At 40.2% G+C, this 12,158-nt stretch overlaps 1 protein-coding gene across 1 annotated transcript in view; it reads left to right on the top strand.

Annotated features, from left to right (window-relative positions):
- The window catches only part of T265_14145 (hypothetical protein), a gene marked incomplete at both ends in the record, with an annotated part of 37,376 nt that overhangs the window by 7,593 nt on the left and 17,625 nt on the right, over positions 1–12,158 (top strand). Inside the window, one exon of the mRNA XM_009172214.1 lies at positions 4,894–5,056. Coding sequence (XP_009170478.1) covers positions 4,894–5,056 — 163 coding nt within the window. The remainder of the gene's footprint in view (positions 1–4,893; positions 5,057–12,158) is intronic.

Below are 12,158 nucleotides of genomic sequence, written 5' to 3'. Positions count from 1 at the left end.
AATAATCCGGCAAATAAACGAATAACTTTGCAAACAGCGTTACAGCAATGAGTTCAGATACCAGTGAGTTATCTCCGATGGGACGCAGGAATAAGCATGTTTATATCCGAAATAAAGAGACTCCAGCTCCCAAATTAGTCAGGAATTAACTTCTGAAGACCACAATAAACGGTAAATTCAGCTGGATTTATTTGACTCTCTATTCAAAAACAAGGTGTTGTGTAAATGAGAGTATGTCGGAAATTTTATTCATTTTGGGTTCGAGTAAAACGTAGGGTTGGCAGATTCTCAGTACTGCACCCACCTGGTAAGCGTCAAGAGGAGGGCAAAACTTGTCATGGGTTGCCGAAGATTTTCCAGTGGCTAGATAAGTAGTGCGTTCCATTTAGACTATGGGATTACTGGCGATGTTGTGGAAATGGGTGGCTCGAGTGCTCCGCTTGATTGCTGGTCTGCACACAGAGCTTAGAAGTTGGACTGCGAACGTTTATTCACCAGTCGAGGTGACATCATCAGTTACTCAACCCCGTACTGACGATGTCACCCCGATTGGTGGTGAACTCTTTGCAATCCAACTGCCAAGCTCGGTGAACAGACTAACAACCAAGCACTATAACATTATATCTTAAATATCACACCAAATGGAGCACTAGATGGCCATACACAGCACATCTATTTGAAGAAGACTATCATAGGTGAAAGATTTAGCTAAATCCGGATGAACCTTACGTGAAACAAAATTAATATGTAACATAAAAAAATTGGGCTACCTTCTGATGAGCTTCAAACGGTGTATTAGCTCAACTGTCTTTAGTCTGTTGTGGTTCGATTGGCTGCATTTGTTGTACTTGAATATTTTGATGGATGTGCCTTTTAGCGTGTTCTATTTAGAGGCATTCATTCAGTTGTCCCGTCGTGGAAAATTTAAAAAAGGTAAAAAAATCGTAATTTAATTCAATATTCCTCGTTATCAATGTAGCAGCTTGCACAGTGTTCGGACAAACTGAAAACTCTCTGTCCAATCACTTCTGCTAAGTGTTTGTATTTTCTGATTGTGTGATGCCTCAGGCGAACTTGCACTCCATTGGTGATTCTCAAAATTGTTCGTTAACCTAAAGATGTCAGGGGTATGTTGAACGTGCTATTGAGATTTGTTTAGTTTTGCGTGTACACAGTAGAAATATGTAAACGCCGAGCACTATACCACATTAAATGACCGATTCTTATGCACTTGTTTGGAAAATTCGTAAATTTCTCAGTGCTACGCACGCTAAATATCAGTTATGAGTCTGAATAGAAAACCGGCAGTCAATTGGCGTTCAGAAAGCAAACCACTATCATTTACTTCACTTGGCTTTGATACAAATTTCGGCTTTTCTAGTGTCTTACACTGTAAAATAAAGCTGGTGCGAAATTGGGTTTTGGCATTTGATTTGAATCATGTGATGTCCGCTCAGGTCATGTGCTTCCTTAACTACATACCTGTTGAGACATTGACAAAAGTTTTGCATAACAACCATGACCGTGACATCTTTCCACGCATGACGTTGTTTAAAGAAATTTGCTGTATCCTACTGTTGTCAGCTGAGGAAAGCTTTTGTTGTTCTTCTACTTCTGTCACTGCAAATAGCTTTTAATCCACTTGAAAATTTATGACACACTTTCTAATTTGATAGAACACAGAACAAAAAATGTTGACATCCGGGATAACACACAGAATGGAATCCCATGATTTTGGTGGATGCAAATTTCAAATATTCATGATTTAAACGACATGTGGTACCAAAATGTAAACTGGGGACAATAATCGCCCGCCCACTGGTTAGGTGTTCTACCAACTGAACTACAAGGGACGCTGGTTGCACGTTCGAGTATATATTTTAACTTAATAAATGTTTCGCTACTCCGTTGTCCTATTGGTTGGTTTTCTCAGCGCTACTGCCGGAAATTCTATAGTGAAAAACTCCCTGGTTACTCTAAATAAAATACGATACTGGTTCAAATCCATGGAGAATACAGAAGATTAATTAATCCCATAGATGCAAAGCTTAGGGAGACGTAGCAATTTTGCGGTACCTGTCTGCTAAACATAAGGTTACTAGTCCCCGAGCGATTGTAGTACGCCATAGTAGGCCTAGGACTTTCAAAATACTCGACTTGGTTAAGGTGACTTTTGTAGGACCTAGTGAACAAGGGGTAGTCGTTTCCAGACCGCCTAGTTTAGACTGGGTGCGTACTATATCTGCACCCTGGATGCAAACAGATTACCCTACATGAAACATCATGTTTATACAATTTTTATATAGCAGCTGCATATCACATCGAATTGACAAAACAGCGCACAATGTTTGATCACAAATGTACTCATAAATGTCTGTTGAAGCGCGCCTAATCTCCAATTTGCCAAGCCATCAAATGCTTGAAGCTGTGACACAACGAAATGAAACACCACGAAAACATCAGCAAAAATGTATTTTATTTTCTTAGTGAGCTAGAATGGGTTTGTTCACGAGGACCTAAATTGGGTACTGGATGAAGAAGGTTTCACAGAGATTTCACATCAGCGGCAAAACTTCATCTAAAAATAATAATAATAATTCGCAGTTTATAAATAGTATCAACTGGAACCTCGTCGATCTGAATAAGTTTTGAACAAAGCAAAATTATTCCAACACTGGAATCACTAATTCAAATGAGCAAATTCAGTGGTAAACAAGTATGCCGTGTTTGGTTTTGTCTAACCAATATTTTACTTGGATTTTAGCTAGTTGGTATAAGCGATTCTGTGCTGTAATTCACGTTCCACTTGATCACAACAAAACCCCCCCTGGAAGATGACGATTTCACATAAACGTTTTCTGCTTTATCTGGAGTATGCTCACATTGTGCACTTGATTTTGGTATGAAATGTTCCCAAAAATCAGGCAAAGATAGTGGGAGATGCCGTACTTTATTTTTTAACTTTTGATAACCTTTGACAGAGTTCATTTTGAGATTGAATTGTAAGACCAATTAGCCAGCTGTTCAGTTAACTGCGACCAACCAACGCCCTGGCCTGAGTCCTAAATTATGTTGTTCAAAATCGGCATACGACCTCTGTAACTTGTAGCCTCTTCTATACTCTGCCACAAATCATGAGGTTTGTGAACTTCCTTTGGCGACGAAATCGCTTTTTCGGGAAAAAACTGGACTAGTTGTTGTTGAGGTGGCCTCTCCATATAAATTAAACCCCACAAAACATTTGTTGAACACTTGTGGCTGAGTTATGTGTTCTTAAAAACGCTCTCTGAGGAGTCGCGTTACTTGAAAAAATTCCGCTTCCTGACATGAAGTATATTTATGTGCATATGTTACTTTTTACTTTTACCTTTAGCACTTAAATTTAATACCGAATAATATGGACCGTTTGTATTAGCACAGTTGCAAATTTGAAAATCTGGAAATAGTAAGTGGCGTATTGTAATAAACAGTCGGCTGGGTGCAAAGCACCTACTTCAATTAACATGCTGCTTCTAAGACAGAGATACAGAATCATCCCCCAGGAGTAATAACATGTTTTATGAGTGTTTTAGCCCACGCAACAAAATATCCATTTGAAAGCGTGTAAAGCATGCTTATCTGATGAAAGAACGACAAATTTAAGCAGCTTTGATTTTATATAGAATAAAAAAACAATCTAATTGTTTAATTCCGTCAGTAATGCGTTATTCCGAAAAAATAAAACTGCTGCTATGTAGATAATACAAAGACGACTGTCAATAATTTGGAGTGTGGCGTACTTGGATGCGATATAAATCCATAATTTTATGACCTGCAAAAAAGCATACAATAAAATGGTCGACATAAAGACGTAAAATTTTTTCGGTTACTGTTATTTTCACCGCTTTGCAAAATTACAAAATTTTCAAGCCCTCTAAGTGTTTCTCATGTACAACCCGATTCTTTACATGAGGATTTTTTTGCGCGCCTATTAAGAAAAACATCAACTTTGGATTTGCAAACCTAACCTGGCATTTAAACCGATGCTACATTGTTATTCCCGTGGAGAGGAATTAAAATTCTACAATTTTGATAAATTAGACAAATTGTACTTTCAGGATGTACTTCCTGAAGTATAGTTAACGATTTTTATCAGATACTTGACCTGACTGGTTCGACACATGTCAAAATGACTTCTAATGACTTCCTAACTGCAGCATTCCACTTAGGACCACATCACAGCTTGATGCGGCATGATTAGACAAACGTGAATGCGTTATTAATTGATTCCTCAAGTAGGTGCTAGGCTTGTCGCCGATACTGACCATCAGTCCTGAGTCGTATCAGTCACTATTGTCGCCCTTAGTAAACTGGTGGTTACTGATACCACAAGAAAAGAGTGCTCGTGGAAGAAGACGGAACTTGAAGTCATAAGACCTTGAAGGAGCAACAGGAAGACACAAGCGTTATCCATTCGGCAAAGTTGGAGTTGGTCAGATCAACTAGATATCAAACCTCCGTTCAAACAAATCCATGGATCATCAGCAAAATACTTTCCACCTACATCCTAGCTGCCGAAGATACTGACATAATATCACCTCCGGTGGAAAACACACAAGCCCATGAGAAGAGCGGAGGATGCGTGGTAGTTTGAGTCTTAACAGTTGGCTTTGAAGCCAAAATCTGAAATGTTAATTTGGTTAACATAGAAGGCCGCTGAATGCCTTCAGTAAAATAGTCGAAGTACATAATCGTCGAATATTTTAGAGCACTCTTATACCTACAGAATAATCAGGGAGACCTTGAGAAGCTACTTTTAGATTTTGCCTGTAGAATGCATCAGCCATGGGTTAGTGAGCTGCTCCATTCCCAGTGGTAAATATGAACACCTTGTTTTCGTTCTACATTGTTTAGATATTGTAAGCAGGCCGGATGTACACTTTTCGAGCGTTTCTTCAAGACCGACGCAACCATTTAACCACCGGGACTCTACACGCATTCATTTGGCATTAAGGGAACCGGCAGCCTGCCAAGCTGATGGTCGTTCGGAGTGGCAACGTTCTGCTCCAAGCATTCGGTAAGCACGAATTCTTTTTCTGGCCATTATTGACGCACGCTAAGGTTGACTGAAAATATTTTCTCACCTTAAAGTTGTAATCTTCATGATTTTACTTTGTGAATAACGGTCGGTTGATGCTGCTTTGTGCTGGACTGTATCACTTGGTGTTCAGTTAATTGGTACGCGCAGATTACCTATCTGCCCCTACGCACAAGCAGGTAAATTACGCGTGTTTCAGGAACATGCATCTAAGTGAGTAGTTTAAATGAGGCTTTTACAATATCTCCACTGTATTCTTGCCCGATCAGAAGTGCTCCAGAACACGGACGATATTTCCCAACCAGTGACAATTCTACATGGTATCCTTTAAAAATAATCCCTGTTTCCGAGATAGGACTTCACTTGACACCTTAACATTACAGCACAAATAAAAATGTACCCAACTACATAATCAAGGGTAGATGCCATCTTCCTTGCTCTCCTTAAAAACATCAACATCCCTCTTGATGATTCTGTTGAGCTTAGCTTCCAGAAGTTAAGCACCTACCCACCATAACAAGCTTTGACCTTAGAAAATCTTCAAGTGTCCCTTTTTATCTGCATTCAGTGGTCAATTAAAATCTTAGCAGCTAAATCCTTAGCAGTGGCAGTTGGCCAAACTAGATTCCATGGTGAACACAGGAGGCTATTTTATCGGTAGTGTAGCCAGCTAGAGTGGCCAGCTAGAGTTTTGTACCTGATGAGCTTTCTATATATGTGAGCTTCTGTCACAATAGAATACGAATGACAGCGAAGAAAGCACACATCAAGGCGGTTCGCATCACCTTAGTTATTTGTCTGCCTTCTTTCGTCCAACAGAAAATCAATTAGAAGGAAAGGTTATATGGTGTGGTATGGCCATAAAAGTTTTTTGTGGACAAATAAAAATAGGATATCTGATCAGACGGAGCTGCCGAAACTGAGCTTCACGCACATGAGGCAAGTGAAAGTCTAAAGGCACCTTCTGATGATGTCATCAACGAATCGATAAGGATCGCTATTCAGTAACCTAGTGTATCCCATTCACCGGAGGCAGTTAAAGATGACATAGGAAACTCCCTTGTTTTTTTAAAAGGTTCTTCAATTTGAACGTAAGTGCTTTGAAGCTTGTTTTCTTTGTGCTGTTGTAGGCGTTGAAATCGTTGATAGAGTTTGCTGGACGCAACTCGTTTCCACATGAAGCCGTAGCAAAAGCGATCTACAGATTGGTAGTTTTTGCAGTCCGGATGACGCAATCTCAGGAGTTCGTTGTGACAAATGTCGTCCATATAGTTATGCTTGAAAAAAACGTATGTAAGACGGCTTCGGTACGGGCTCATTAGATGAATGCAGCTTTAGGTGGACAGACAGATAGCCTGAAAATAATAGAGTATAAACAAAGCGGCTCAATGCAAATAATGTTCAACTCTTTATTTTTGTGAACATGTTTACCGGCGTGCTTCCAAAATGAGAATGCTGATTACAACAAATCCGTGTAATTTATGCCGAGTAGTCACATGCTCGGACCGAGACAACTAGGCCCAACATCACAAAAAATCCACCTTTCAGCGCGTCAGATAACAATGACACATAGTTATCATTGCTTCAGGTAACAATTGGTTGACGCGTAGATTCCTGTTTACTGACAACGCCACAAGTTTTAAGGGAAACATCATTCTCCATTTTCACCAAAATGACCTCCAGTTCACTTAATGTTTGTTGTTTAGCTTGTGTTTCATTGTACCAAAACATCTTAGATGAAGGATACTCACAAAAGTGGTGGGAATGTTAACCACACCTAAACAAACCTTTGGCTTATTCTAAAAATTTCTTCACGACAACCTCCAGGCTGATAGCTTTAGTCAAGTAGTCCTCTGCTGTTTTCGGATAATATAAATCAAATGCTTCTACTGGAAATGACTGTTCATGATCAGCATATACACGCGTTCGAAAGAAAAATGAAAGAATCTAATTTCACTCACCTCTACCCCCTACCTGAAGATTGTTTTGGCGACCTTCAACTAAAAATGTTAAGCCAGTCAACAAAACGTCTCACATTCCGATATATCATGTGTCCAAGATCACAGTGGAATCACCAGTAAATCTATATGCATTTTCATTTGTGTTAAATTTTTCCAGTGACCAGTTTAAAATTGCCGCCTGTTTGTCTTGCATGAGCATACTCAAAACGTGTAAAGTACTATCATATATTCGCTTGAACTGTATCAGCTAGAGAAGTTGAACTAAATCACTGACACTCCAGCCACTATTCGGTCTTGAATGTAACTCGTGTATTAATTGACTTGATCTATCACTGACACATTAGTAACTGATCTATACATTGACAAGAATGCACCTTTACCAATGGTGCGTTTTCAGCCACTGATCGCCACATGGAATCGATAGATGCAAAATTGTTCAGGATACGATAACTTACAAAACTCTCCAGTAAGGTCTTATGATAACTCATCACGCCGTATAGGGGTCTCCCAGTACGGATCAGATTGTTCCTTTAAGCACCTACAATAAGATTGGAGCAAATGGCATCCCGCGTATCATTTGCAACCGAAACAATATAAATGAGCCACTCGCGCCAGATTATGGTCTTTTTAAGCCCAGAACTGGTACACTCAAGGTGAAACACGTTGTACAGTGTTGTGCTAAATGCGAAAACGTTATTTTGCTAAATAATATTCCTCAAAGATAATTTGAAGAACCCATATGTGTAACGGGCAGACGTCATCGGTAAAATCTGGCTTTCGTATGTTTCTTCATATACGATCGTTCATAAGGCATGCGTTTCTACTTGGCTTCGGCACCTGTGAAAGATATAACACAGTTTTTCGTGCTGAAACGTCAAGGCACCTTTATAACCTATCCTTATAAACTTCTCATGACCCAATAGTAATCCAGCAATTATCTAGCAGTCTTGATTCCAAGCTGGGATGTTCCGAGCTGTTCTCAAAATCTATGATATGAACCATATCATCTTTGGATCTCAATCGATATATCGATATGTTTTGTGTTCAATAAAATATACTGGTATATATACTGGTATTTCGTATCCAAGTTGACAGTCTATCACACTTCAGGTTCACGCATCTCTTGCGTCGGGTAAAAGTGCTAAGTATGCTGAAAGTCATGAATCTGGTGATATTCACTCAAAACCTCAGCAGTATATCAAAACTTAAGTGTCTTAGAGATTTCCAAAGACAGTGGTAGTGTGCATTTTTCATGGGAACTATCGTTACTGGAGTACAAGAGTAGATAGGACAAAATTCGGAGAGCCAAATATGTAGGATTTTGATTGTTACGTGAGATGTTGTAGTATTCATCTCTCTCCGGGCTCCTGGCACAGTACTAGAGAAAAGAGGAGGGGCGAATGTTTTCACATCTTACTTTCAGATGACTGAGTACACTTCATCTGGTGTTTTGAGAAGAGTTGGGAGAATCAGTGATCCAGCGTTATTTAGTCAGCCATGCCGGATGACTCGGTCTGGTTAGTAGAATGTTCTAATCGTACGGGACACGGATTTCGCTGCTTTAATTATGCTGCGATGTGATGGGCTTTTGTCTACTCTTTCGAGTAAACAAACGGGTTGAAATGGAAGTAGAGCTTGCAGGAAAACTTCAACTAACGGAAACATTTTCTATTAGAGTTTTTTGTATGAGTTGCTTTAGCTGTCCTACAGCAACCGTTGTGGCGTCCGCTCTTTAAAACTTTTTAGCATATGAATATGTCTGTTACAATAAGTAACAGAGTGTCTATTATGGTCACAGAAACGGAATTGCATCGGTAAATCATGTTGGCCTCCGTACAACTAGCAGGGAAGAAATTCTCAAGTTGGTTGCAGATAATTTCACATCACTGCATTAGTAGTCGGTTTTTTGGCTTGCATACAACCGTTTTTCACTAATCAACTTATTGCTTGGCCAAACTGTTGTCAGACAGCTTACCGTCCAATTGGATGATGGAAGGTTTCATATGCGCGCCGTCTTAACAACTGTCTTCCAGTATCCTGTCTAGAGAACTGCTTGTTGCGTCGTTTTGCCTGAGTAGTCATACGGGAAAACAAACGCCTTAATCCGCTTTCGGACCAGTAATATAAGCTCGGTTTGACTAGTGATAGATGTAACCCATGTTTATTTGGATCAAGTGCAACATTATTTTCGCAATGTGATCGTATAAAACGGCTTTCTTGCTCGGCTGCTTTTTGCAGTAACTCAGTGTTATGTTCCCAATGAAACAGAATTGGTGCTGTGAAACGCGCGAGATGTTTATCGCAGTCGAGTCAAAGCAGAGTCGAAGAGCAACAATGACTCGCTAGAAAAGAGGCCTTGAAGGCGTTGCACGACTTATGGGTCATTCGAGCAGAAGTATACTGTAAAAGATCCATGGCTGATAATCAAATAAAGGAATGGGACTAACGGGGATGTAGAATGTAGTGACTGCTAACATAGCAGTCAAAGATAAACAGAACGATTAAATAATGCCGGCTTATGCAAAGTAGCGCCAAAGCCTCAAGCCAATTAGAAATAGTGGTACCAGGAGAAAACCTGTCCTGTCCATCAGTTTGTTCAACTCGTTATTTGGATAGAAAGACGGCTGACTCAGGGTGACTCAGCAGGAGAATGAGATGGGTATGTGATAAAACGGTAAAAGGCACAGAAAAATCCCCCGAATAAAACACTCAGAAGATAGGTTCTGAAATGAGGCTCCCGTCTATGTATGGGAGAATAACGTATAGGGTGCTGCGGATCGGTGCCGCGAGTGACCAGAAGATTGTCATCCGCTGTTGACGAGTTCCAAATTTTAAGTCCCACACTTAGCTTACATCACACGTCCTGGATTGCCATGATTATTTTTATGAAGTATTAACATTCCTACTAGATTTCACAGAACTAACCCAAGTTCTTCAGGTACATTTGTCCCACTGCACAATGCAGTAGTAGAGAAGCAACATGCATCATTGGACACACTCCCTGCACAAACGCTCACGCAGTTGCATTGCTCTCTACGTGTTTCGAGCTTCACACACCACCGAAGGATTATTCACGACCGTCAAGTAGCGAATGGATTCTGGTCACTCAACTACTGTGATGTCCAATTGCCTAAACCTAATTTCTATCTTTTTTCGAAGAACGAGTTGTGCTGAAACTGTAGGTGACGCTTTGACTGCTTATTATAACGTTGCACACTGCTGAGGATAAGAATTTCTCCAGCAGTTTGCAACTCGCACACACTATTTTAAATTGGGTCTGACACTAGTAGAAACGAGGAAGGATATCACGACCGTTGCGGTAAGTATCGTTGACTCGATGTAGAATTCTCTTATACTGGCTTAATAAGGACAGATAATTATAATTTATTAAGCCTGAGATTATAGTCTGGTTCTAGGTACTACTGCTTCCTGTATACTTTTCGATGTGCTGTGCTCAGATGAAGCCGCCTATGCCATGGCCACAAAAGCTATAGTACGGATATTGCTGATTACTTAGCTCTGACTATTCCGATATTTTCCCCAATAGAAAACAACGGCTTTTAGCGGTTTGAGAAAGTGTAGGGTACTCAGTGCTTGGATCTGCTACGGTAGGTGGCTAGATAACTACTGAGTAAGGCAAATATTTTATAAGGATGGACTGCAAACTGGTGACCTACACACATCCTAAAATCCGAAAAAGCCACGTTATTTTCGCACTTTGAGAGACAGATGTTTGTTAACTGAGCTAATGCTCACTCTCTAGGATTCCGTACAAAACTGTATGTTCTACCTATGTATTGGATGGCACCTCTCAGCGATGGACTCGCATCAAATAACTACCGAAAATAACTGTCGTGACTTCCGCAATATAAGCAGAAGGCCATCGGAGAGAATCTATTTGTTGCATCCATATCCAACAAAGTCCCTACAATACATGAATTTTTATGTTAACAGGCTTTTCCCTAATCATTTAGGATATATCCTAAATTTCAGAGCTATGTTGTAGAGCATTTGAGACTCCATATCTTACGCCTTCATTGTTGATTCTAACCAAGTCTGTTGGGATTTTACGATGACGATGCACGCGCTTCATCCTCATCTCAAAAGGATTGGCGAATGCGCGGTGTTACACTGTGTTGTTATTGTACTAGCTATTGAAAGTAGTATGTTGCACAACCCCAATTCTTGCGTGCATGCAACTGCATGCGGACTGAGATTGGTGTATCCATTGACAGCCAGGTCGACATTATGCAGGCAAGAGGACTTTGGAAAATCTATGAAGAATATACGTGTGGGCGTTTGAAAAACTGGTAGAATTCATGCTCAGGCTGTTATGTGTTGATTCCCGTATTGTTATATTTGGTGACGTGGGGGGAACTACACTTGATAAATGTGCAACATGTAATTCCAGGCCATTCGTTTCAATTGTTGTTTGAGTAGAAGCGAAATTTTGTTTTACCCATTTGGGCGATCGAAATTGTGATGGTCGACTGATGCGTAACGCCAACGGTCAGTAAGTTCACATATGATTCCTAAGCAGACCAAATGGGGAGGGCTCTTACTAATGCATAACGGTGTATTTCACGCAAAGGGCCTGTAAGATGAGAACAAGCAAAGAATTTCGTCATTAGTCTAAAGGGTCTGCATCTTGAACCACGCCGTATGGTGAGTAGAACACGTAGTTTTACAGACTTATAAGTACACTAAGTCAAAGAGCTTTTTCACGGCATCCAGTTGTTCAACAGCAAGGATGCATTTAGAACAGAATTACGTCTCCAGTGGCACGGGCTTGATTGCAATCACAATATGGTCTTCCGATCGCGTTATTCTCACAGGATGTAGCTGTGCCTAGTAGTAGACATCCTGATAAGCGAATCTATACAAAATTATCGACGGGGTAGTGAACACCTTATGTCAATTTTCCAGTACACTCATCTTGCACAAATATAGTAGTTGTCTGAAGTATTTCTTCCGGGCAATATAGATAAGATTTCAACGCAGACGCTCGGTGTGTACATTTCCTTAGATTTACTTGTTCCGTCTTGCTGAGCCATTCAGTGATCCTACTGAGTTATCAGGACAAATCCCAATACTATCGTGAAAATTATGTCGAGACTGAT

Source organism: Opisthorchis viverrini (genome assembly GCF_000715545.1).
Source record: "Opisthorchis viverrini unplaced genomic scaffold opera_v5_149, whole genome shotgun sequence".
NCBI lineage: Eukaryota > Metazoa > Platyhelminthes > Trematoda > Opisthorchiida > Opisthorchiidae > Opisthorchis > Opisthorchis viverrini.
This window is presented reverse-complemented; position numbering and strand designations above follow the sequence as displayed.